Source organism: Pristis pectinata, chromosome 9 (genome assembly GCF_009764475.1).
Source record: "Pristis pectinata isolate sPriPec2 chromosome 9, sPriPec2.1.pri, whole genome shotgun sequence".
Lineage (NCBI taxonomy): Eukaryota > Metazoa > Chordata > Chondrichthyes > Rhinopristiformes > Pristidae > Pristis > Pristis pectinata.
Window position 1 is genome coordinate 36,707,842 of NC_067413.1, and position 27,785 is coordinate 36,735,626.

The following is a 27,785-nucleotide window of genomic DNA, read 5'->3' on the forward strand; positions in this document are numbered from 1 at the left end:
ATAGGACCATGCTGATGGATCATCCTGTCAAGATTTCCTTTTGTTTCTTTTTCTCCTATCCAACCTTACTTTAAACGTACACATTTAGATAATTTTCCTCAACTGCTCCAATCATATGTGGGAGGAGGAAGGGGAGAAACAGGAGTACAGACTGTCAATAATCATCCACACGGAACAGTGCACATTTTTCCTCCAGAATTAAAGGCACACACACATGTCTTCAAAACCCTGCAAATTTAAATTCCTGTTCAATCTGCTGACTCAAGGAGTTGGAAACTTTCATGTTCCAACCATTCTCTGGGTGAACAGATTTCTCCTGAATTCCCTATTGGGCTTGTTAGTGGACTGTTGTACATTAATGACCCCTGCTTCTAATCTTATCTGCAAATTAAAACCATCTACTGTAAACCCCCTCCCTGCCCCCCCCCGACCTTCCCTTTGCTAAATTTAAAGAAACAGAATCATATTGGTTCATGAGCTTCCAATCTCTGAAGATCCTCGGTGTGGAGATTGGTATGGTGGGTCCAATCTGATATCATTCCAAAACTGTAAAACCATTATTGGAACTTTCCCAGTTAGCTCTATTGTCATAGAGTCATACAGCGCTCAAACAGGCCCTTCAGCCCACCGGGTCTGCACCAACCATCAACCACCCAGCTACACTAAACCTATACTAATCCCATGTTATTCTCCCTCCATTCTCATCAACTTCCCCCAGATTCTATCACACACCTATACAAGAGGGGTAATTTACAGTGGCTAATTAGCCTACCAACCTTCATGTCTTTGGCACGTTGGAGGAAAGCAGACAACCTGGAGGAAACCCACACAGTTACAGGGAGAATGTTCAAACTCCACACAGACAGCACCGGAGGTGAGGATCAAACCTGGGTCACTGCAGCAGTGAGGCAGTGGCTCCACCAGTTGCTTTGCTGTGCCACTCTAAATTGTAAACATTTGTCTATTCTAAATTATAAAGATTTGGGTGAAAATTCATCTTTGATTGCATTTACTATGCACTTCCATATAATGGTATCAGTGGCTCTTCTCAGCTTCCAAAAATCTGTTCTGTCAAGGAACCTGCAGTTCAAATACAGATTTCAACACAGCCACCACTACGTTACATACTTAGTGCAGGGGAATGAGGAGTAATAGGGTGGCACAGTGGATGACTTCCCAAACTGCTCTACTTATAAACTTGAGTTCATCCAATCGCCTCCCAGCCTCTGTTGCTATTTCCACTGTTCCCTCCTCCATCTGCCTATCACTCCTCATGTGGATCCACCGATCACTTTCCTGCTCTTGCCCCACCCCTTCCCCTCTCCTCTTTATCTGCCTATCTCCCCTATCCTCTTTCAGTCCAGATGAAGAGTCAAAACTATGATTGTCCATTTCACTCTACAGATGCTACCTGACTCGCTGAGTTCTTCCAGAAATTTGTTTTTTTGCTCCTAATTCATACCATCCTACCAACCCATAAGAGCATTGCTCGCTGATTAACTCTGGCTCATTAATTGGCAACACAATTAAATTTTCCATTCCTGTCTGTGAATTCCTCTGTTGCCTTCTACCTCCCTATTTCTCACGTCTTCCACAGTCCTCCAACTCTTTAATTCTGACCTCTTATGCATCTCTGAAATTAAAAGCGCTACCTTTGGTAGCCATGTCCTCAATTATCAAGACTTAAGCTCTAGAATTTCCTCTCTAAACCCCTCCACCTTACTCTCCTCATTTAAGGCATGCTTTAAATCTAAACCTTTGACCAAGCATTTGGTTACTTGACCCAATATTCCCTGATAACCTTCATTGCTAATTCATTTTAATAATGGCTCCTGCGAACTGTCTTATGAAATTTTACTGCAGTAAAAGCACTATAATAATTTTTGTTCATACTTTCCAGAATAAAAGGAAAATTAACATATTTTTGGTTCATCTTAAATTGTTGTTCAGATAAAAATTTTGGATCAGGATCAAATGTTTGCATACTCTTGATTGATGAATATATGATAAGCAAATTGTTCATTAAAAACAATGGCTCCCATGCAATAGCAGTTATGAATCCTGTAGAATTCAACTTGTTAAGACTTATTGTTGCTTATTATGAAATTAAACTTATGGTATAGAGTCATGAAGCAGATCTGGGAGAAGATAGAACGTGAAAGTAAATTAGTGAGAAATCTAAAGATTATACTAGTTTCTACAATGAGTTCCAAAATAAATCCAGGTCCCATGAAGAGAATGACAAGAGAAATTATAATGGGGAATAAAGGAACAGTTAAGGCATTAAATAAAGATTGTAGGAGAGCCAATAATTAGAGTTATAGAGTTGCACAGATCCTTTGGCCCAATTTGTCCATACTGACTAAGATGTCTTCCTGAACATGTCCCATTTGCCTGCATTTCGCCCATATCCCTCTAAACCTTTCCTATCCATGAACTGGTCCAACTGTCTTAAATGTTGTAATTGTACCCACCTCTGGCAGCTCGTTCCATATACTCACTACCCTCTGTGTGAAAAACTTGCCCCTCAGGTCCCCTTTAAAACTCTCCCCTCTCAAATTAAACCTGTGCCCTCTAGTTTTAGACTCCCCTATCCTGGGAAAAAGACTGTGACCATCCACCTTATCTACGCACCTCATAATTTTATAAATCTTTATAAGGTCATGCCTTAGCCTTCTTTGCTCCAGAGAAAAGAGTCTCAGCCTATCCAGTCTCTCCTCATAACTCAAGCCCTCCAGTCCCAGCAACATCCTTATGAATCTTTTCTGCACCCGCTCAGTTGAACCAGTTAATAGGGAGACCAAAAGTTGTTGATGTGAGGGATACAAAATATTTAATATTAACAAAAGAAGTACTGTTTTTTTATTAATTAAAATATTAATAAAAGAAGTACCACCAGAAGCGCCAGGATCTCCCGGTGGCCAGCCATTTTAATTCCACCTCCCATTCCCATACTGACACGTCTGTCCATGGCCTCCTCTACTGCCAAGTTGGAGCTAGACGAAGATTAGAGGAACAACACCTCATATTCCATTTCGGCAGTCTCCAACCTGATGGCATCAACCTCGATTTCTTTAACTTCCGGTAACCACTCCCTCTTTTTTGGTTTACCCTTATCCCTCTGGCCCTTTTATCCCTTCTCTTTTCTCTCCTCCGCCCTCACGACCTGCCCATCACCCACACCTCCCTCTTTCTGGTTCCCCACCTCCTTCCCTTTATTCTATGGTCTACTGTCCTCATCTATCAGATTCCATCTTGTTCAGCTCTTTGCCTCTTCCACTATCACCTCCCAGCTTCTCACATCATTCCCACTTTTCCCCCTCCCCCACCTACCTTCCTCTCTCACCTGTATTCACCTGTCATCCACCAGCCTGTGCTCTTCCCCCTCCACCCACCCTTTTATTCTGGCTCCTGCTCTCTTTCATTCCAGTCCTGATGAAGGGTCTCGGCCCGAAACGGCAACCGTTCATTTCCCTCCACAGATACTGCCTGACCCACTGAGTTCCTCCAGCATTTTGTGTGCTGCTATATCTGTTCAGCAGGACAGGTAACATCTGGGGAAAGAGAAAGGGTTAATGTTTCAGGTCGAAAACCCTTCATCAGAACCTCTCCTTCCCAGAAACGTTAACTCTGTTTCTCTGTCCACTGAAGCTGCCTGACCTACTGGGTGTTCTCCAACATCTGCAGTTTTTTATGTTCTTTTACTCTTGATTCTGCAACCATCCCAGCATATTAGAAGATAGGAGGGAAGGATGGAAAAAGAAAATTGGAAACCACAGACAAGTTAGGTTGACATCAGCTGTTGGGAAAATGTGGGAATTCATTATAAAGGACATAGTGATAGGGCACTTAGAAAATCAAAATATAATTTGGTGGAGTCAAATGCAATATATTCTATTGTGATGCATAAGGGGGAACTAGTGGATGTAGTATATCTGGATTTTCAAAAGTCATTGGATAAGGTACTCACAAAAGGGCTCAGGAGGTAGGGTATACAGTAGCAGGGATTGCTTGAAGGAGGAGAAAGTACAACAGGGATAAATGGAAAATCTTTAGGTTCACGGAATTACTTTTTCAGTTCCACAGGAATCAATATTGGGTCTTCAACTATTCATCATGTTTATTAATGACAAATGAAAAGACAGAATAATTTATCCAAGTTTGCTGATGATACAAAACTATCTGAAGAACTGAGGCAAGAGGAGGACTTAAAGAATCTTCAGAAGGATAAGGATATTAATGAGTGGGCAGATGCAATATAATCTGCAAAAAAGAAGGCAACATCCATCATCAAAGATCCCCACCATCCGGGCCATGCCATCTTCTTGCAGCTACCATCAGGCAGGAGGTACAGAAGCCTGAAGTCCCGCACCACCAGGTTCAAGAACAGCTACTTCCCTTCAACCATGCAGTTTTTGAACCAACCGATAAAACCCTAATCACTACAGTTTAGCAACGCTATGACCACTATGATCACTTTGCACTAAAATGGAATTTGTTTTATTTGTTCCAATTGTGTTCTTTCTCGTAAAAATTGTGTATAATTTATGTTTAATTTATGCTTTTGCTGTGAATGCTGCTTATATGATGGAATGTGCCTGTGATGCTGCTGTAAGTAAGTTTTTCATTGCACCTGTGCACACATGTACTTGTGCATATGACAATGAACTTCACTCTTTGACTTTGGTAGGAAGAATAAAAAAACTGAATAAGGTGTAAATTGGTGTTCAAAAGGACCTTGGTATACTGGTTCATGAGCTATGGAAATTTAACAATGTATCTACTGCAAACGAATAGGAAGGTTAATGGTACATAGCTCTTTATGGTAAGCGGGTTGTACTACAACATAAGCAAATTTTATTGAAACTGTAAAAGCTTTGGGGAGCTCTCATCCATGGTACTGTGTGCAGTTTTGGTGTCCATGCTAAAGGAAGAGTGCACTTTGGTGCTTGTGCATTGTTGATTCACCATACACCAGTTTCCTGGGATGTGGGAGTTGCCTATGAAGAGAAATTCCATCCGATTGTTACATATTTATTGGATTTGAGAAGACTGAAAAGTGGTTACAATGATAACTTTAGGATATTGAGAGTAATTTTCAGAGAAAATGCTCCTTTTTCTGGCTGGATAGCCTAGAACTGGGGATGGGGAAGTCTAAGGATAAAGACTTGGCCATTTGGGATTGAGGTGAGGAGTAATTTCATTAAAAGGTTGTAAATTTTTGGAGCACAGCCACACAGCTGTGGCTGTTCAGTAATTGTTTACATTTTAAGACCAGGGCCATGGATTATTGGGCACTAAGGAAATCAGGGGATATGAGAATCAAGTAAATCAAGTAGACAAGATAGGCAAAAAACCATAATCTTATTGAATGGCAGAGCAGACTCAAAGTGCTATATGCTCCTTTTTTTTCATTTTTATTGTTCAGTGTTGCATCTTGGTAAATTAAACCTGGGCAGGACTTGCACTGTAAATGGCAGGGCCCTGGAGAGTGTTGTAGAACGGAGAGATCTTCGAGTACAAGTATATAGCTTCCTGAAAGCTGCAACACAGATATACAGAAGGTGTTTGGCATGCTTGCCTTCATTAGTCAGGGCATTTTGTGCAAGAGTTGGAACATTATAACTGTACAAGACGTTGGTGAGACCAGAATTAGAGTATTGTGTGCAGTTCTGGTTGCCTAGCTATAGGAAGGATGTCATTAAGTTGGAAAGGGTGCAGAAAAGATTCACCAGGATGTTACCAGGTCTGGAGAGCATGAATTATAAGGGGAGACTGGATAGGCTGGGACTTTTTTCCCCTGGAACACAGGAGGCCGAGGGGTTACCTTATTGAGGTACGGTATATAAGATCATGAGGGACATAGATAGGGTGAATTCACACAGTCTTTCTCCCAGGGTAGGAGAGTCTAAAACTAGAAGGCATAGACTTAAGGTGAGAGGGGAGAAATTTAAAGGGGAAATGAGCAGCAACTTTTTCTCACAGTGTTGGGTAGATGGAACAAGCTGCCAGAGGAAGTGGTTGAGGCAGGTACAATTAGAACATTTAAAGATATTTGGACAGGTACATGGATAGGAAAGGTTTAGAGGGATATGAGCCAACCACAGGCAAATGGGACTAGCTCAGGTAGGCAACTTGGTCAGCATGGATGAGTTAGGCTGAAGGAACTGTTTCTATGCTGTATAACTCTACGTATCTAAACTGCTTTATAGTTCACCAGATCTTTCAAGTTACACTAATGTCCCTGATACTATTTTTATTCCCATATTTTAAACATTTAATATCCTTTGGGGGCAGAGTTTTAGCTTAAAAGGTAAAATTATACCGAGCTGGAAATGTGAAAAAGGCATGCAAACTCAACCTTTTCTGCAGGACTACCCTCCTTGAAGCTACATTACACGTCATTCACATTGCCTTTCACTAAAATTAAAATCCATTGGTCTCCACACTGGCACTTCGATCCACTGCTATTTTACTATTTTTCCCTACAATTTAAGCGAAGCGCTGGCAATGCAGGCAGCTTAACTTGTCAACTGCTGCAGCTAATGATTTTTATAGCTTTCATTTTTGAGACTCATTTGACTTTTTTTATTTGTTTCTTCCCACACTAAGTTAGTCTAGTCGTGGAAATAACTGCCCTGCCTTGTTGGGAGAGTGACGTTAAACAGAAGTTTCATCTGTTTTGGGGATCATTTACATCCACCCCAAAACAGGTGAAACGTTATCTTAAAGTCGCTCTCCTAACACAGCACGTCGGACAGTGCTGCACTCCCTCGATATTCAACGGGTGCAACAGCCTGGATTTTTTGCATTCCACTTTCTTGGGGTGGAGTTTTGAGTTTGGAACCTGCTGAATCACCGAGCCTACAGCAGACACCAACCAAACGGCCGAATGACAAGCCCTTGATCAGCTGCAATTAGACCACCTCCTTATTTTGACCTTTAATGATTCGGGCCTGATAATTGTCGCCGTTTTCTCTTTTTTTCTTATCGTGGCGAGAAGTTACTGTCGCCAGCGTTGACTTGAAACCATTGAGCTAGCTTTCCTTGAATGCAATATGAATGTTGGTGTCATTATGCAGTGCTGTCAAACCTACGCGCGTGAAAAAATCCTCTGTGATTGCAAGGTCAGGCTGCAAAGTAAGAGTTTATACGCGCTTCTGTGTGTGTTTGAGCGCTGGGACAGTGCAGTCGGAAGACGTACTGTAAGATCCCTGCATGTGTACCGGAAGTTCCCTGTGCAGGCTCCGGGTGTATTATTTCCTGTTTACAGGCGGGAAGAGTGAACCTTTTCTTACACTTTTGCCTCTGAATATTTCCCCACTTGGAGGCTGAGGATTTGCAAAACACAGAACGCGGAGAAATCGTCTCATCGCCCTTTTCCTAGCGGTGAGAAGATGGCGACGTTGGCGGAGGCGGGGGAGTCGGACCGGGACCGAGAAGGAGATCAGGACCAGGACCAGACGCCCGCAGCTGCAGCCGGGGCCGTGCTGGAAGTGTCGGCCCCGGGCTCCGTACCGTTACGGCTGCTGGAATGGAGCGTGAAAGTAGGCTGTCCGGTGCAGATAGGCTCGGTGCTGGCCCACTGCCTCCCCGTGGAATCAGACGACGGCGGCGCCGAACGCGAAAGGCCCCGGTCCCGGCCGCAGGAGAAGCGGGTGAAGTCGGACCGGGCTGGGGTGGTGAAGGAGCTTTGCTGGCAACCGGGCCAAGTGGTTCCCAGCGGGTAAGAGGCAGGCGAGGAGTTGCAACGCGTGACAGAACGCGTTACAGTGGGAATGGAACGTGGCCCGGGGATGGAACACAGCGCGTTACAGTGGGAATGGAACGTGGCCCGGGGATGGAACACAGCGCGTTACATTGGGAATGGAACGTGGCCCGGGGATGGAACGTCCGCGCGAGGGGCGAAACAGCTCAACTGTCTACAAGTGGTGGCGGAGTGCGCGCGGAGAGAGACCCACTTCACGGGCCACTTGCAAGAAGCAAAATGTTTGGCCAAAAATGCATGTTGATTGCTCGGAGAAGGGGGTGTGTTTCTTCCGTGGGAGGGCTTAAACAGCACTTGAGTTTTTAAGTTATGGGTATGCAACTAAACGAGTGTAAGTTTAGGATTTAAAGGGTGCACAAGATGACATGCATTTCTTTGAGATGCATCTCAGGTGAGACGAAATGAAATTGAACACACGTGATTACTGTAGAGTGGATTCCCGTCTACTTTTTCCCAATAACTTCAAATTTGCGTCGAGCCGGGTAAAGCCACTCTTTTTATTCGTGGTTGATATCCAAGGCTGTCGTGTTTGTCACTTTTGTCCCGTCCATCTTGGAGGTTGCCAACCTAGCACTATAAGTTGAGATGTAACTTGCATTTCAGCGACAAATTATCTTTGTTATGGATAGGTAGTGGCGAAGTGTTTTGCAAATTCGTGTCATTGAAGCTCGCGAATGGAATAGTTTTTAAGTCGAACAGCAAAATACTGGACAGGATAGTAAGCATCTGCGGAATGAGAACCAGTTGTCGTTTCAGGTCCGGGATCCTTCAGCAGACGAACTTCCATTTGCTGTCGTTTTAACTCTTCGCGTTACTGTTGTGATAACTGAAAGGAAGGTTTCAAACATTTCTACACAATTGACTGATGAATAAGTCACCAGAGACTGAGGTGCATATCAGGACTGTCAACTTCGTGTTTGATTTAAACAGAAGTTGCGGTTTCTGGAAGCAAAACTTGTCCCTCCCACTTTAGCCACCGTTATGCTTAGAACATTACAGATGGGGTCGGCAGAGTTGATGTAAACTTTTAAGTTCTTGTCATTCTCTTCAGGGAATTGAGTTCGCTAAGTGTGTGGTTACTTCAGTTGCTGCCAGCCAAGTGTTGACAAAGGCCCCCCGGGATAGCTGTGTATTAGTGTTAAAATTAAACTTTGTGCAGCTGTTTACCAGACAATTGGACAGCTCAGGAGCATTTATAGTGTTGAATTGGTTGTCATTACATTGTGGCTAATATGTGACCAATGTGGTGTAGAATTACTTTCGTTGATGGTGCATTCATTGATTTTAGGAAGTTGCATGGTTTAGTGATACAATGCACTTTGCTGGAGTGTTATTTGAGGGTGTGAGTTCGAATCCTGTTATGGAGGCTTGGGCATGAAGTCCTAGGTTGACAGTGTTGTAATAACAAGTACTGCATTCTACCATTTGCTGTTGTTTAACTGAGGTGTTAATCCAAGGCCCTATTGGGTTACTTGTTTTAAAAAAAATCCCATGGCACTGGTTTGAAGAAGAGCAGGGTTTTGTTTTACCTGAATTACTAGCCTGCATTTAACCCTGAATCAGTGTCTGTAGAAAGAGATAATCTGAACATTGCTGTTCATAGTAGCAAACTGTATGCCAATTGACTGCCGTGATCGGCCAGATAGCAGCTGACTTCAAAAGTACTACATTGCCTGTGAAGTGCTTTGGGATTTTCTGAAAGGAATGTGAAGAAATGCAAGTCTCTCTCAGTCTCTCTCAGTCTCTCTCAGTCTCTCTCAGTCTCTCTCAGTCTCTCTCAGTCTCAGTATTTGTTGCTATAAATAGGAAAAGAACCCTCCACAGCACTGACTAGATGGTGCTAAAGGATCTAACAAATGGTTTTTAAGTTCCTAAGTGGATTTGTAAATCAGTTGGTTCATGGTTTTGTATTAAAAACCATAACTAGCAGATTTTCTGTGGAGTTGCAAATTGGATGTTGTCCTGTTTTGCTAACATTGGCCTATATAGTGTATAAGATCAGAATATCTAATATTCCTTGCTACTTTCACTTAATACATTCCTTCACAGGACTACTGGGATCACACAAAGCTTATCCATACCACTGGTCGATCTCCCATCATATTTAAACAGTATTTTGACATATTTGGTCACTTTCTCCTGCTGCCTCTGAAAGAAAGAAAAGACATGCCTATGTAGTGTTTTTTCGTGCATCCTGAAGTAAATAGGACATGGGCACTATAATAGCTTAGGAAATAGGGGAGTTGTCGTATACAGTGAGATCTCACAACAGCATACAGTTATGGAGTCATACAGCATGGAAATAGGCCCTTCGGCCCAACTCATCCAAGCCAACCAAGTTGTCTGAAAGAACTAGTCTTGTTTGCCTGCGTTTGGCCCATTTCCCTCTAAACCTTTCCTATAACTCAATGTAACTGCACAGTGTAATGAATTGACCTGTACGATTGGTATGCAAGACAAGTTTTTCACTGTACCTCAGTACAAGTGACAATAATATACCAATACCTGTCCAGATGTCTTTTAAATGTCATAATTGTACCTGCCTCTTCCTCTGGCAGCTTGTTCCATAAACCCACCACCATCTTGGTGGAAAAGGTTGCTTCCTGGGTCCTTTTTAAATCTTTTCCTTGTCACTTTAAACCTGTGCCCTCTAGTTTTGGACTCCCCCCTCCCTGGGGAGATAATGACCAGATAGTTTCTTAGTGGTGTTTTGTGCAGGATGAAAGATGCTGGGAAATGCACCCAGTTCTGTGAAAGAATGAAGATCTTTTAAGTCTACACACGTTTGTCTATTCTGGAAGATGACAGCTGCAACAATGCAGCACTTCCTCAGCACTGCACAAAAGTAGTTGAAACCTCTGTCTCAGTCTTCTGCTTCCATCCTGTTAATTCTTCTTTTTCTTTGTTTCTTTGCTTTCCTTTAATTCTGAAAACAGCAGATTGTTGTGAAGCACTCAAGAGTTCCATTCTGAGTTTGCAATGACTTGGCTCCATTGATGCCAGTGTTGCCATGTAGTCCTTCCAAGTTGTCTTATTCATTGGAAAATAATACATGTTGTTGACATTCTCCAACAAACTAGTCTCCATTACAATGTATTGCTATCTTTCTCTGTCACCTTCAGAGGTGTATTTGAGTCAGTTACATGTTAAATATTAAAGCAACTGTCCCACCATAATAATGGGGACACTTAAATTCAATAGAACAGTACTGCACAAGAACAGGTTCTTCGGTCCACTATGTCTGTGCCAAACACAATGCCAGATTAAATTAAATCTCTTCTTCCTCAGCATGATCCATATCCCTCAATTCCCTGCATATTCATATGTCTATCTAAAAGCCTCTTGAACACCACTAAGGTATCTATTTTTACCACTGCCCCTGGCAGCCTGTTCCAGGCACCTACTACTCTGTGTAAAATAAAAACTTGCCCCGCACATCTCCTTTAAACTGCTCTTTCCCCCCCCCCCCCCTTAAATGCGTGTCCTCTAGTATTTGACATTTCTACCCTAGGAAAAAGATTCTGACTGTCTATCTTTGCCTCTCATGGTTTTAAAAGCTTCTATCAGGTCTTCCCTCAGCCTCTGCACCAGAGAAAACAACCCAAGGTTGTCCAACCTCTCCTTGTAGCTCATACCCTCGAATCCAAGCAGCATTCTGGTAAACCTGCAGCTATTCCGAAGTCTCTATGTCCTTCCTGTCACGGGGTGACCAGAATTGCACACAATACTCCACGTGTGGCCTAACCAAAGTTTTGTGTAGCTTTGTTGTATAAATCTGGAACAAAGAAATAGTGGTTATAATGGCCTGAAAGCTATCAGATTGTTGGAAAACTATCATATTATCTCGTATTTCTTTGATATAAAGGTGGCTATTTGGTCCATCAAATCTACTAACTGTCATCACATTCCTATCAGTCCAACTTGCCATTTGAACATCACCTTCCCACATTCTCCTGATATCCACTTACACTAGGAGTAACTTGCAATTAGTAACTAAATAATCTGCACTTCCTTTGGTGGGAGAAAACCAGAGCACCTAACTCAAGTCCATTTTGCCACAGAGAACATGCAGAATCTTCTTGGTGAACACCCAAGGTCAAGATTGAACCTGGGTTGCTCTAGCTGTGAGGCAGCAGCACTGTCTGCTGTGCCACTTTCTACTTCACTGACCTTGAGGGTAGGAAATCTTACCAGGTCTGGCCTCTTTATGATACCAGATTCACAGTAGCCTGGTTAATCTTAACTACCCTATGAATGGCTAGCAGGCCAGTCAGGTCAAAGGCTGTCAGAGACAGACAATTAATGCTGGCTTTGCTCTGAAGCCCACAGCCTGAGAACTCATTAAAGCCATAAATATCCCACAGCCCCATTATTTGTCTTGATGAGATTTTTGCAACTTGTGCTTTAAGTGGAAATGGAAGTGTGTATATTGTAGCTTTCTTGTACAAAGACAGTAGTGATGTTTCCATGTGCTTTTGTTACACAAGGTTCACACCATTTGGAAGACATCAGAGTGCAGCTCATGCAGTTTACTGTCTTCTGTTTATCACAAGCAATAATATTATTGTTGATCCCAAATATTACCTGATGCAGAAAAATAAGCAGTTGGGGGTCTTTGCTTGATATTTGCATAGTATTTTGAAATAGAAAGTGATCTTTTGGCTCAATATTTAATCTCAACCTTTCTCTACCCAACTGCAAACCCTTTGTTTTGTAATCCACTGGGCCATTACCTATATCTTGCTAAGGTCCTCTTGGAATATTACGTGGCTATTAACATTTCCATTGAATAACACTTTGAATCTTTTGGCTCTGGATTTCTTCACACCCTCTTGCCCCTTTATTCCCACACCATTCCCTATGCCAGTTCCAGGTAATACCCTAAATATTGCTTTGTTATATAATTACAAAACCTGACCTGAAATATATGCCCTTAAGGTGCAACAAACAATCTGCTGGAGGAAGTCAGTGGGTCGAGCAGTATCTGTAGCAGGGGGTGGGGGAGGAATCGTTGACACTCTGGATGGAAACCCTACATCCAGCCCTGACGCAGGGTTTCAACTTGAAACGTCAACAATTCCTTTCCTCCCGCAGATGCTGCTCAACCCACTGAGTTCCTCCAGCAGATTGTTTGTTCACAAGACAAAGGAGCAGAAGTAGGCCATCGAGTCTGCTCCGCTACCTCACCATAAGCTAAACTATTCCTATCTAGCCCCAATTTCCAGCCTTTTCCCCATATCCCTTGATACCTTGACTAATTAGATACCTATCAATCTCCTCCTTAAACACCCTCAATGATCAGGCCTCCACAGTTGTACGTGACAATGAATTCCACAAATCCACAACCTTCTGGCTAAAGAAATTTCTTCTCATTTCTGTTCTAAATGGGTACCCTCTAATTCTAAGACTGTGCCCTCTAGTCCCGGACTCACCCACCAAGGGAAACAGCTTGGCCACATCTACTCTGTCCCGTCCTTGCAACATTCAAAATGTTTCTATGAGGTCCCCTCTCATTCTTCTGTACTCCAGTGAGTACAGTCCAAGAGCTGACAAATGCTCATCGTATATTAGCCCTTTCATTCTGGGAATTATCTCCGTAAATCTTTTCTGAACCCTCTCCAACGTCAGTACATCCTTCCTAAGATAAGGGGCCCAAAACTGCACACAGTACTCCAAATGAGGTCTCACCAGTGCCCCATAGAGCCTCATCAACACTTCCTTATTTTTATACGTTATACCTCTTGAAATGAATGCCAACATAGCATTCGCTTTCCTTACTGCCGATCCAACCTGGTGGTTAACCTTTAGGGTATCCTGCACGAGGACCTCCAAGTCCCTTTGCACTTCTGTACATTGAATTTTCTCCCCATCTAAATAATAATCTGCCCGCTTATTTCTTCTTCCAAAGTGTACAACCACACATTTCTCAACATTGAATCTCATTTGTCATTTCTTTGCCCATGCTCCTAAACTATCTAAGTCTCTCTGCAACCTTAATGTTTCTTCAATACTCCCTACTCCTCCCCCTATCTTGGTGTTGTCTGCAAACTTAGCCACAAAACCATTTACACCATAATCTAAATCATCGATATAGTATAAAAAGAAGCGGCCCCAACACCGACCCCTGCGGAACACCACTGGTAACCGGCCGCCAACCAGAGCAGTATCCCTTTATTCCCACCCTTTGCTTTCTGCCTATCAGCCAATGCTCCACCCATTCCAATATCCTACCTGTAATTCCATGAGCTCTCATATTATTTAGCAGCCTCTTGTGTGGCATCTTGTCAAAGGCCTTTTGAAAATCCAAATACACAGCATCCACAGCCTCTCCCTTATTGCTCCCAGGTTCCAACATTTGCAGTCTACATGCCCTTAAGGAAGTGGAAGTTATAGTGGGATAGCCAAATTTTTTTGTTTGGTGGTGTGTATAAGTAGATGGTTCATAGAGTGTGATGTGCCACTGTTTCAAAGGGAGGTTTGAAAAGCCAGTATCCCATTACATATTTGTATCTCAGAACAGTAAATTTAATTGATGTTCAGATATGAAGTAAATTTTGCCATGGTTGCCTATGAAACTCTTCTTTATGTTGTGATCCACGATATAAACTGCATCTGCTAATTTGTCCTTCTGCATGCTATTAAATATATAACCTGAACAAAAAGTGCCTTCTGATGGCGTGTACAGATATGGAATTGTAACTGATACAACACTGGAGACTTCTCAGCTGTTCATGCTGGTGCCAACTCTGTGTTAATTTGATAAGAAAATTCACATTCTTGTTTCCAAATTCCTCTGTGTCTTGCCCCTCCATATTTCTGTAACCTCTTCCAGTCCTACTACTCTCTGAGATTGCTGTGACATCCCAATTTTGGCCTCTTGGTCATCCTTGCTTCACCACTGCTGGCCATAAGCTCTGGAATTCCTGCCCTAAACTTCTCTGCCTCTGTCATCCTTTAATCGTCTCCCTTTATTGATCAAACCTTTGGTCACCTGTCCTAATACCCATTTTGTCAACATTTTTTATCTGATAATGTTCTTGGGAAACAGCTTGGAACGTTTTTTTTGCTGTATTAAAGATGCTACGCAACTGAAAGTTGTTGCAAGAGCTCTCCAATTCGTCCCACTCCACTTATTTTTCCCCACAGCCTTGGATGTGTTTCTGTTCCAAATTTCCTGTTGAAGTTCTGATTGAATCTGCTCTCTTGAGCAATGTGTTCCAGATTGCAACAAGTTGCAGTAGGCAACTTTTTGTTGTCTTAAAACGTAGAACAGCACAGCACAGGAACAGGCCCTTCAGCCCACGATGTTGTGTTGAACTAATTAAGCTAATGACACCTAATCCCTTTTGACTATACAATGTCCATATCCCTCCATTCTCTGCATATTCATGTGCCCATCTAAGAGCCTCATAAACGCCTCTATCATATCTGCCTCCACTGCCACCCCGGCAACACATTCTAGGTACCCATTACTCTCTATAAGAAAAAAACTTGCCCTGCTCATCTCCTTTTGGATATTCTCCCTCTCACCTCAAATGCATGCCCTCTCGTATTAGACGTTTTGACCCTGGAGGAAAAAGATACAGGCTGTCTACTCTATCTATGCCTCTCGTAATTTTATAAACTTCTATCAGTCTCCCCTCAGCCTCTGCCGCTCCAGAGAAAATAACCCTAGTTTGCCCAACCTCTCCTGATAGCAAATGCCCTCTAATTCAGGCAGCATTCTGGTAAACCTCCTCTGCACCCTTTACATAGCCCTCCACATCCTTCCTATAATGAGATGACCAGAATTCAGATGTGGCCTGACCAGAGTTTTATAAAGCTGCAATATAGCTGCCTGACTCTTGAACTCAGTGTCTCTTGACTCAATGCCTTCCCCCTTCTGGTTCTCCTGCCCCATCATCTTCAGTCTGTGTCCTCTGATTATATCCAGCAAGCATTTTTCTCCATCAAACCCTTGTAGGGTCATAGAGTCGTACAGCAAGGAAACGTGCCCTTCAGCCCATTGAGTCTGCACTATACTAATCCCATTTTATTCTCCCACATTCTTGCATATTAGGGGCAGTTTACAGTGGCCAATTAACTTACCAACTCACATCTCTTTTGGGAGGTGGGAGGAAACTGAAGCACCCCGAGGAAACCCATGCAGCCACAGGGAGAATGTGCAAACTCCACACAGGCAACATCCAAGGTCAGCACCTAACCCTAAGTTGTTGGAGTTGTGGGGCAGCAGCTCTACCAGCTGTGCAGTTGTGCCACATAGTGTTTGACGATGTAAGTCTCTTTCCTCCCCCCCCCCCCCCCCCACCACTTGCAGGTTGTTGGTGGGTGTGGGCCAGGTTGTTGTTGGCCTCCATTTCTGATGGTAACAGAAGCAGTCAACGGCCCATTTTACCATCGTAAAAGGGCACATGGCTTTTGGGACAAAGTTTGTCTCTTGGCAGATGTCCTTCTGTGTTCACTGGATATCTTGTGACGTAGTCAAAAGGTGATGGAGGCAGATATGTGTTGATTAGAAATGTGGCAGATACAACAAAATGCATTTGTTTTCCATTCTATGAACTGAGTTTAATTCCAATGGAAATGTATTTATTACAGCTGTTTAACTTTTTAAAAAAATATGCCTTTCTTTTGTTGACAAGCAAAAACCTGCAATGCTTGAAATCCAAAATAAAAATAGAAAATACCCAAAATATTTTAAGTGAGGTGGCAGCCAATGAGAGAGAAATGGTGTTAATGTTTTAGGTCAGAACTGACTTTTGATGAATTTTGATGAAGGTTTATTGACCTGAAACTTTAACTCTGTTTCTTTCTCCACGCTGCCTGACCTGCTTAGTATTTTGGGCTTTTGCTGTTGTTATGATCACAAATTTCTTCAGCACTATTTGTACTTGGAGAATGTACCAAAAGGGCTTTGCAGCATGCAGGAAATGCAGTGATTAATTTGTGCACAGCAAGCTGCCACAAATAGCATTCTACCACATGTACAGGGTTGGATTTTCCTCCTGTGTTTGACTGATCTGATCCTTAATGGGTATGCAGTCTACAGCTTTAAATCCCCTGTGGTTAATTGCTTGAGGTTATTTGGTGGTGATTTGTAAATTTCTGGCTCCATGTGTGAGGAAGTGAATGTGAAATGATTGTTTTTTTTTAAAAAAAATATACACACACCTAGAAATTCCTCAAATGTGTCTATTAGTGCAAAGTTCTTTATTCTGCTTAATTTAGAAACTTATTAGAGTGACCCGTGCAGTCTTGTGAGCCTGCTCTGCAATTCAGTAAGATCACAGCTGATCCTGTGCCTCAAGTCCATTTCACCGCATGAACCCCATTAACCTTTACTTGGTGTCTGATAAATCTTTTATTCTTGGCTTTGAATACACTTGGTTACTGAGCACCCACAGCTCTTTGGGGTGGAGAATTCCAAAGGTACACAGCCCTCTGAGTGAAGAAATTCCTCCTCCTCCTCCATGCTGAACCTGCAATGTCTCCAACTCCCTTTTATCCTGCAACATTGCAAGATAATGCATCTCTTGCAACATTTCACATTTAAGAGTTTTCTTGGATTTGTTTCGGATGAGAAAAGAGAGAAAACTAAAGGTACACATTTGAATGCAGAAGAATGAAACCTGGGGTGTGTTTTTTTTTAATGAATGAATCGGAAAAGTGCAGTAGTGGAACTCCACATTCTTTACCAAGGTTCTGGTTTCATTCTTGTCCCTGTATCTTAAATGCAAAGGCATGTGTTTGCCCCTTGTACTTGCAGATTTTGGTGCAGTACTGATGGGCAATTGAGAACCATCTAACCGATCTTTAGACCGCAAATGCATCCTGGAATGAGATCTGCACAGCAGGAAGGTGTTTCTGAGAGACTTTGATAAATGTTTTCCAAGATTTTTGTCCAGTCAAAAATAAAGCAATTTAAATATGTTTTCCTCAATGTATTTTCCAACCTTTTAGTCAGTAAGGTGGGATTATCAGGGCTATCAGCACCAGTGAGTGCTGAGGTAAAGCAGAAAATGTCTTGATCACGGTTTGCATTCAAGAACTTTGTTGAGAAGCAGTTGCACAAGTATGATTAGGTGAGTTTGAATGAGTACACTGAGATTCGGAGTGTAAAATACAGTTGCGTTGAGGCTCCTGATGAGTTAGCCTGTGGAAAGAGAGGAGGATGAGGTCATTGGAAGGATTTGGAAGCAGAGTATTTTTAGAGGTCTTGCCTTTTTATGTTGTGGCTTCCATTTCCCTTTCAAGGACATCCCAAAGTGCTTTGTGGCCATTGAAGAACATTTGCAGGGTAGTCAAGGAGCAAATGCAGCAGCCATTTATACACAGCAAGCTCCCACAAAACAATATTGAGCTAATGATCAGATCATCTGTTTTAGTGATGTTGATTGAGAGTTAATTATTGGCTGGGACCCTGGTGAGATCTTCCAAACTACTCTTTAAAAGGATGCCGTGGGATATTTTGTGTCTATCCGAGAGAGCTCAGTTTAACAGCTGGAGCTTAATTTGGCCAAGTGGGAGGTGTTGCACTTTGGGAGATCAAAGGTAAAGGGATCACACGCTGTTAATGGCAAGACCCTTAACAATGTTGATGTACAGAGGAATCTTGGGTCCAAGTTCATAGCTCCCTGAGAGTGGCTGCACGGGTTGAAAGGGTGGTAAGGAAGGTGTATGGCACGCTTGCCTTTATTAATCAAGACATTGAGTTTGGGAAGTTACGTTGCAGCTTTATAAAACTCTGGTTAGGCTGCAGCTGGAGTATTGCATTGAATTCTGGTTGCACCATTATAGGATGGATGTGGAGGCTTCGGAGAGGGTGCAGAAGAGGTTACCAGGATGCTGCCTGGATTAGAGGGCATAGGAGGAGAGGTTGGACAATGTTAGGTTGTTTTCTCTGGAGCAGCGGAGGCTGAAGGGAGACCTGATAGAAGTTTATAGGATTATGAGAGGCATAGATAGACAGCTAGTATCTTTTTCCCAGGGTTGAAATGTCTAATACTAGGGCGCATGCATTTAAGGTGAGAGGGGGAAAGTTGAAAGATGTGTGGGCCAAGTCTTTTTTTCCAGAGTGGTGGGTGCCTGGAATGTGCTGCCAGGGGTGGTAGTGGAGGCAAATGTGATAGAGGTGTTTAAGGGTTTCTTAGATAGGCACATGAATGTGTAGAGAACACCAGGCTATGGATATTGTGTAGGCAGAAGGGATTAGTTTAGTTAAACATTTAATTAGTTTGGCACAACATCGTGGACCATGGGGCACACTCCTGTGCTGTACTGTTCTATGTTAACATGTTGCCCAATACAGTAAAAGTCTGCTAATCCGGCACATCTGGGACTTTGTTGTTGGACTGGCAGATTTTTTTGGACAATTGGATGTTATTCCAATTAATACTCCAACACACTTTTAATTCACTTTTTTTAATAAAAAGGTGTTGCATAGTAAATTAGCAAAATAAATTTTCCAGTGAACCCGCTAAATCTCAGGGAAGCTCGGGGAAAAGAACCAGGTAGGTTCCAAGGGAGGATGGAATCCCATGGAACTTCAAGAGTGCCGGAACCAGAGACCTGGTGAGCCAGATGTCGAATCATCAGGAACCATCCCATTTACAAAGCACCAGAAAGCAGATTGTTGGAGTTTTAGTGGAGATGATCCCTCTGTGTGTGCAGCAGATCCTATGCTGTTACTAGTGCCAACCTAGGTGTTGAAGGATGTGGAGTCTCCTTGAGTAAGAGGCCTGTTTTGCCCCATTCAATGAGATCATGCCTGTCCTAGGCTCTAACTCCATTCACCCTTTGTTCCACATCTAAGTAGCTCTGATTTAAGAACCTAATCGCTGATTTAAAGGTAGCATTAACGAGCTTCAATTGTTCCCCCACACACACCCACGGTACAAACTGTCTCCTCACTTCACTCCTGAAAGGTCTGACTCAAATTCTTGGACTTGTCCGAAACCCTCCGACTCTGAGGCAGGAGTGCTTTCAAGTGAGCCACAGCTGGCACTGAGGAATCCATTGCTCAGTGAAGTGTTGTCTCCCCAGTATCTGGATTGGTTCCAGCATCGTTGCATTGTTGTAAGTTTCTCATCAGTGACTGCGGCTAATTGATTTGTGTGATGGGGAAGGTCACTCAGAGGGCACCAGATGGTAAGGGGGTTAAAGATCTTAAACTAACATCAATATACTGTGCACTTAAAGAATGGCTTCAGCGCAGTTGCAAATGGCAGATTAAAAGTAATTATTTTGTAATTTTGTCTGCAGTTACTGCGCACAGTGGAGGGGAACATGCTGTTCAAAGCCAGCTGTGGAAACCTTCTGCTTTTACTGTTCTAATTTTGAAATGCTTACCGGAACTTCATTTAACGTTCAGTGAAAAGTAAATCTGATGCAGTCTCAGTGGTTCTAATTGTGTGGCACCGTGGTGGTTTGTGTCATGTGATTGAATCGCGAGGACTTTTGCGTCTCCTTTGCTAGCAGATGCCAGTTCGAAAGTTTAAACCCCAGAAGGGGGACGTGTCTGTGGAGATTTTTTTCACCAGTCTGCCTGTTTGGCTGTTAACCAGTAATTCTGGAAATTTGCAAAGCCATGGAGACCAATCCCATTTTCAGTATATGCCGCTGAGGTGATGGTGGACACGTGAGCTGGTATAGGTTGGGCACACACAGGAGGCTGACAGGTGGTCATGTAAACCGAGACTGTTGGATACACGTGCTGTCGGGAAGGATTGTAGAATGATGATGTGGATGTAATTCCAGGGTAGGTTTTATTTTAAACCCCTTTTCTAATCCGGGGGCATGAAGGCCACTTGATGTCCCACCTGAATCTGACCTCATTTTCCCACATTACTATATTGACTACACTGGATTGATGTAAAGTGTTCGGGGTCTACAACAAAGCACGTCTCTCATTGGGTGCAGGTTTCCTCCGGCTGCTCAAGTTTCTTCCCATGTTGCAAAAACTTGTGGGTTGGTAGGGTAGTTGGCCGTAGTGTGCAGGGGTGCTGGGGGAAGGGGAGTTGATGGGAATGTGGGAAGAGTAAAATAGATTAGGATAGGATTAGTGTAAATGTGACCATTATTGTTCACGAGAGGCACAGTCTCAGTGAGCTAAAGGGCTCGTCTTTGTGCTGTATTGGTTTATTCTTGTCACTTGTACCGAGGTACAGTGGAAAAACTTGTCTTGCATACCGATCGTACAGATCAATTCATTGCACGGTGCAGTACATTGGGTTACGTCTCTGATTCCTTATGGACCTATGATAAATGCTGAAGCCCTCCCAGCTTCCATAATTAAAAATACTTGATAATAATTGGAAAATTTAAACTCTCTATAATTAGCATTGGCTGAGGCTCTGGCAAATTCATCAGAGACAGAGCGCTCTGGGTTCAAGACCCACTCCAGAGGATCGAGAGCATAATCTCGTGTAACACTGTGTGGTATTACGTTATGCTACTAAGGTGTTAAACTGAGGTGCTCTCTACCCTCTTGGGTTGATGTTGATGATTCTATTGGACTTGATGAATGTTCTTTTTCAGCCAAGATTGTAAGTTCTTTCATCTGTTCATGGGCTATTGTGTACAAATGGGTTGCCCAGTACCCCATTTTATAACACTTGACTGTGCCTCAGTAGTAATTCACTGCTTTGGGACATGCAGTGGTCATGAAAGCAAACTTTTTATGCAATTGCAAATTTGCTCTATCAGTAAAATGCATTGTGTTTAAGAATTGGCTTATTATTTACACTCAGTGAAGTTTGGTTTCCATTTGTTCATGGTTTTTATATTTGGTTTGTAGCTGTTGAACAGTCAGTTTGCTGTGTTTCTCCATATTTCCTGCTGTGTTTCTCCATATTTCCTGCTGTATCCTTGTGTTTTTTTTACAAAAAAGTATTGATGACTGCAGCTTGCATTCGTATAAAGCCTTTAGTGTTGTTTTTCATTGCAAAACCCCTCGTGGTAACACATCTCAAACTGAATTTTGCATAATAGGTTATGAACAAGGTCAAGTAGCAAACAGTATGGTACACCCCCGTGTTTCAGAGGTGGTGTTCCTAAAAAAAAATTGTCCATATCATGATTTTCTGTATCACAAACTTGTTGGGGGGGGGGGGGAGTATTGACAAAATTTGTTTCTTTCTCATTTTGTATTTAGTTTTTTTTGTATGAGTTCTTTAAATTTTATTCTGTATCTCAAATTTCCTGGTAATGATTTGTGAATTCCATAAGAGTGAATTTCCATTACATAGGGCAAGACTGCATAAAGCATTAAAATGTAATTATAATTTAATCCAGAAAAAATGCAGTCAGGTAGCCTTCTGGATTGAGTGCTGGATTTTGGACTATTAGATCTCTTGTTGGACTGGATATACTTTGTCTGCCACCTGTCTCAGGTTGGTGATGAACATGAGACTTAAATGGGACACTGCTTGTGATACCAGCACAATAGGCTTGCCTTTAAACACTGCTTGGTATTCCGCGAATGGATTGTTTCTATTCCCAGGTGGAAAATCTGGGTCCACTGTTCTCTTGGGATTCTCTCCTTCCTCGGGACTTGTTTATAAACATAAGCCTAGGTGGGGCTGGTGGAGAGCTTAGCCGGATGCCTTTTCATTTAGCAGTCAGATTTCTGAAAGACAGTGGAAAATGCTCGAGCACTCACATATAACATGAATGATGGAGAAAGGTAAGATTGCAATTATAGTTGGTGCTTATCCAGTTAGTTTCACATCCTGTGTATTTTTCAATCAGAAAGGATTTTTCCTCTCCCCGGAATGTGTTTTTGTTTTCATTAGAGTACATTAGAACAGTACAGCACAGGAGCAGGCCCTTCAGCCCATGATGTCTGTGCTGACCATGATGCCAATCCAAACTAATCTCATCTGCCTGCACATAGTCTATATTTCTCCATTCCCGGTCTGTTCACGTGACTATCTAAATGCCTCTTCAACATTGCTATAGTATCGGCTTCTATCACTTTTCTGGCAGTGTGTTCCAGGCACCTACCGCTCTGTGTGGGGGAGGGAAAAAAACTGCTTTGTAAATCTCCTGTAAACTTTCTCCCTCTGATCTTGGCACTCTGCCCTCATATTTCACATTTCCACCCAGGGAGAGAGACCCTGACTCTCGACCCTATCCTTGCCTCTCATAATTTTATATACTCCTATCAGGTTGCCCCTCAGCCTCCAATACTCAATTGTTTTCTTAATGTGGAATGCTGAATAATTTTCTTTAGTTATGAGTTCATGGATTTTAGTTTATGTAATAGTCATAGCCTGGAAACAGGTCCTTCAGCCCAACTGGTCTATGCCAACCAAGATTCCTATTTGCCCATGTTTGGCCTGTATCCCTCTAAACCTTTCCTATCCATGTACCTGCCCAAGTTCCTTTTAAATGTTGTGAATGTACCTGCCTCAGCCACTTCCTTTGACAACTCATTCCTTATACGGAGTACCCTCTGGGTGAATAAAGTTGCCCTTCAGGTTCCTATTAAATCGCTCCCCTCTCACCTTAAACTTATGCCCTCTAGTTCTTGATTCTCCAACCCTGAGGAGGGAAAAAAGCCCTGTGCATTCACCCTAGCTATGCTCCTCATGATTTTATATACCTCTATAAGATCATCCCTTATTCTTATTCACTCCAGTGAATAAAGTCACTGAATACATTTAAGGATAAGTAAATTTTCATACACATAGGTGTCAAGGGGTATGGAGAGAGAACAAGAATATAGGATTGAGGTAAAGGATCAGCCATGATTGTGTTGAATGGTGCAGCAGGTTTGGAGAGCCCAGTGGCCATCTACTGCTCCTATCTTCTGCTACCCTGACCAGAATTGGGTGCAAGCCTCCAGTTGTGGCCAGACCAGTGTTTGATAAGGATTTATCCTCATTGTGAATTCCATGATACTTGTAAACCCCAGGATTAATAAAAATTGGGTACTGCACCATATTTGATCCCAGTAAATGGTTAGACCATAAGATGTAGGAGCAGAATTAGGCCAGTCATCCCATCGTGTCTTCTCCGCCATTCAATCATGGCAGTTTTTTTTTCAACCCCATTCTCCTGCCTTCTTCCCATAACCCTTAACCTCCTTACCATCAAGAACCTATCAGTCTCTGCCTTAAATACACCCAATGACTTGGCCTCCACAGCTCTCTGTGGCAACAAATTCCACAGATTCACCACCATCTGGCTGAAGAAATTCCTCCTCCTCTCAGTTTTGAAGGGACATCCCTTTATTCTGAGGCTGTGCCCTTAGATCCTAGACACTGTGACTAATAGAAACATCTGATGTTTGACAAGTCAAAGGCACGATGTAAATATGTTGTATTGTTCTTTGATCTGGCACTCCTGGTCCAGTCAACTTGATGTTTTACATTGTGATGTAGTAATTTGTCATATGTAAACCATGTATTTATGGTTTGCACTTAAAGCCACAGCAACCTATAATTTTCAGAAATATGCCCTTAAGGGCATTTCTCCATTGGGACTTGGTATAAGAAAGCCTGCAGTTGATTGAGTGAATGGGTCGTTGTAGGTTCATATTATCAATTGCTTCAAATCCTGCCTATTTATTTTTCTAAAAACTTATTTCAAAGATTGAACTCTACCGATAGAATTGAAAACTGTGGATTTAACATCAAAGATTTAGAACATAAGTGATGGAGGGATAGCGTTTTTGTTGGCTAGAACAATTAGTTGCATAATTATAACAGGTTTTAACAGAGAACATCCCAGTGCATAGCCAAATGTTGAGACCTACGTAATGTAAGGACATAAATAGAAGTAGGAGTAGGCCATTTAGCCCCATGTGCTTGCTCCACCATTCAACGAGATCATGGCTGACTTTGTTTCCACTGCTTTTCTTGCACTAACTCTATGTCGCTCAATTTGCTTAATATTCAGGACTCTCTCAATTTCTGCCTTGGATGTACTGACAGAGCTTCCGTGACCATCTTGCGCTGTGAACTGCAAACATTTCAATAGCCTCTGGTTGCATGGTGGAAGGGCAGATGCTTCTACATGTGCAATGCACCCCAAAGAACTTTCAAAAAGGTTCACATTGATCCAATAGAGTTCAGTTGACTCCTGTAACCATCCCCTTCCAGCTTCATGATACAGTAATCTGACGGTTCAATTAGTAGCAGTCTTGTCTCTGATTGAAACGTTGTAATTACAAAGTCTAGGCCAGTGCTTCCTGTGCCAGTCCTGAGGGAGTGGCGTACAATCAGGAAATCAAAAACAACCTGCAGGTGCTTGAAATATGAAACAAAACCAGAAAATGCTGGAAACGCTCAGCAGTTCAGGCAGCATTTGTGGAGAGAGAGACTGAGTTGGTCTTAAGTTGAAGACTCATCATTAGATCTGGGGAAAGAGGGGGAAAAAAAAAAGTTCAATTCCAGAGGTGGTGGTGGGCAGGAGGGATGGCTAGGACAAAGGAGAGATCTGTGGTAAGGAGAGGCCTGGGTTGATGTGGGAATAAGTTGTTAATGGAGCAGCTGGAGACTGATTAGGAGAGTGCTGTGAAAATAGGTTGGTGTGCTGATAGAGAGGAGGAAAAAAATACTGATCAACTATAACGGGCCAGTTGCAGTGAATCTGGCCAGTTCTGATGCAGAGAAAGCAAATTATTGGAAGTTGGAGAATCTGATATTCGAGAAGGCCGCAACATGCCCAGAAGGAAGATGAGGTGCTGTTTCTCAGATGTTGGGCCTTGTTATGAAAGTGCAAGAGGCCACAGACAAATTGCAGTGAAAGTGGGGTGGAGAATTAAAGTGGCAGGCAGCAGGAAGCTCATGGTTGTCCCCGTCACTTGAATACAGATGGTCTGCAAAACAGTCACCCAATCTGCCTTTGGTTTCTCCAGTATGAGATAAGATGAGATATCTTTATTAGTCACATGTACATCAAAACACACAGTGAAATGCATCTTGTGTGTCGAGTGTTCTGGGGGTCAGCCTGCAAGTGTCGCCACGCTTCCAGCGCCAACATAACGTGCCCACAACCTCCTAACCCGTACGTCTTTGGAATGTGGGAGGAAACCCACGCAGACGTGGGGAGAACGTACAAACTCCTTACAGACAGCGACCGGAATTGAACCCTGGTCGCTGGCGCTGTAAAGCGTTACGCTAACCGCTACACTACTGTGCCTGCCCCTTATAGAGGAGACCACATTGCTGCTTCACGTGGAAAGACTGTTCGGCACAGAGTTATTTCACAACTCTGTAAAGTTCAGTGTCAGTTTAATTAGATTCGTAACATGTTCAATTTTTAGTGATAAGGACTTAATTTAATCTCTGTAGTGTATTTTGATTTGCATTAAAGCACACAGCAGATGTATCCTTAAATCAAAGAAGCCGCAGTTGCCGTTGCTTTTGCCTTGATCTGTTTGAAATGCTGAAAGGGGAGGGGACGATGTATCTGGTGGTGGAGTTGGCAGGAACTGTGAAGGATGATGCATTGAGAGAGGAGGCTGGGATAGAAGGTGAGGATCAGGGGAACCCTGTTCTTGCTCTGGGGGGGGATAAAAAACCTGCAGATGCTGGAAAGCTGAAATGAAAACAGAAAATGTCAGAAATACTCTGCAGGTCAGGCAGCATCTGTGGAAAGAGAAACAGTCAATATTTCGGATCTGAGATCCTTTGCCAGAACTGGAAAAGTGTTCCTGGCATTTTTTTGTATCCTTGTTCTGTCCAGGGTCAGAGGGTATTGGTTTATTATTGTCACATGTACTGAGATAGAGTGAAAAGCTTGTGTTTGCTTGTCATCCAGACAGATCATTCCATACATCAAGCTAGTAAAAAGAAAAACAGAATGCAGAATATAGTGTAGCGGTCACAGAGAAAGTGCAGTGTAAGTAGGCAAGGGCCACAATGAGGCAGATTGGAAGATCAACAGAGAGTAGAGGTGCTGTATGGTCAGAAGTACTTTTGTTCACACAAGGCATTAAAACTCTGCTCTCTCAGGCAGTTATAGTTGATCTTGTGGCATTTTTCAAAGACAACAGGGGCATTTGTTCTGTTGCGTGGGAGCCAATGTTTATTCCTGAATCAGCATCACTAAAAGCAGGTAATGTGCTCATTAACACTTTGCTATTTGTGAATGCTTGCTGTGTGCAAATTGACTGTCATCTTTTCCAGATTAAAGGAATATCTGCACTTTACAAATAAATATGTTTTGGGAATTCCTGAGATTGTGAAAGTCCTTTTGTAATACAAATCTTATCTTTACCTCATTGCTGTTTAGTGATATCTGCCATCTAGTAGCCTTCAGAGCCAAGAAAGCAGTCAGTAGAACATGTTTTTAAAGACTTCTTGAAACAAAAACTTATCTGGAGTCTTGCTCACTTTCTTGAGCATTTGAGGGAATAACTCATTTGGGACTTCAGGCATGGAGTTATTCCACAACTGCAAAGTTCAGAGTCAATTTAATTAGATTTTTAACTTCAATTTTCAGTGATGAGGACCAAATTTAATCTCTGTAGCATTTCTTGATTGAAGTATAAATTTGACGGAATGCTTTAATGCAAAAATCAAAGTATTCTGCAGTGTTCTAAGAGCTGTCCAAGTTCCTAACTGAAGGTCTTTCTTCCTTCTTCCTGTGTTTGTCAGCACTCCAAGAGCTTTGCACCAAAACCAGCTTTTAACATTCCAGATCTCCATTAAAAGAGAAACTTGTAGATGTTCTCCTTTGTAGTGCTTCATCTAAATCCTGTGCACTTCCTAAAAATGTCTTCAATTTCTGCTTTCCATCTGGAGGATATGTGGAGCTGCAGGCCATCTTAGCAACAGGGTTCACAGTTACAACAGTATTCCGAGGACTGAGGGATGTGGTGATGTGCAGCTTTTACTTTGAAAGGCATTGTGTTCATGAGCCTTGTGGTTAAATTACTAGACTCTGTCTTGGGGAGGGTGGAGTGAAATACCACTGTGCCAAATTGAGAATTTGATTTCTCTTTTAATGGTGGAATGTTAAAAGCTGGTTCTGGTTTTAAAAAAAGCTCTTGGAGTACTGACAAACT

General features: G+C 42.5%; 1 protein-coding gene across 2 annotated transcripts in view; it reads left to right on the forward strand.

Annotated features, from left to right (window-relative positions):
• Positions 1-7,199: 7,199 nt before the first annotated feature.
• Positions 7,200-27,785, forward strand: part of ctdp1 (CTD (carboxy-terminal domain, RNA polymerase II, polypeptide A) phosphatase, subunit 1) — a 269,441-nt gene continuing 248,855 nt past the window's right edge. For both annotated transcript variants that reach the window (XM_052023722.1, XM_052023723.1), the window contains exon 1: positions 7,200-7,726. In XM_052023722.1, coding sequence (XP_051879682.1) covers positions 7,398-7,726 — 329 coding nt within the window. In that variant the 5' untranslated portion in view covers positions 7,200-7,397. The remainder of the gene's footprint in view (positions 7,727-27,785) is intronic.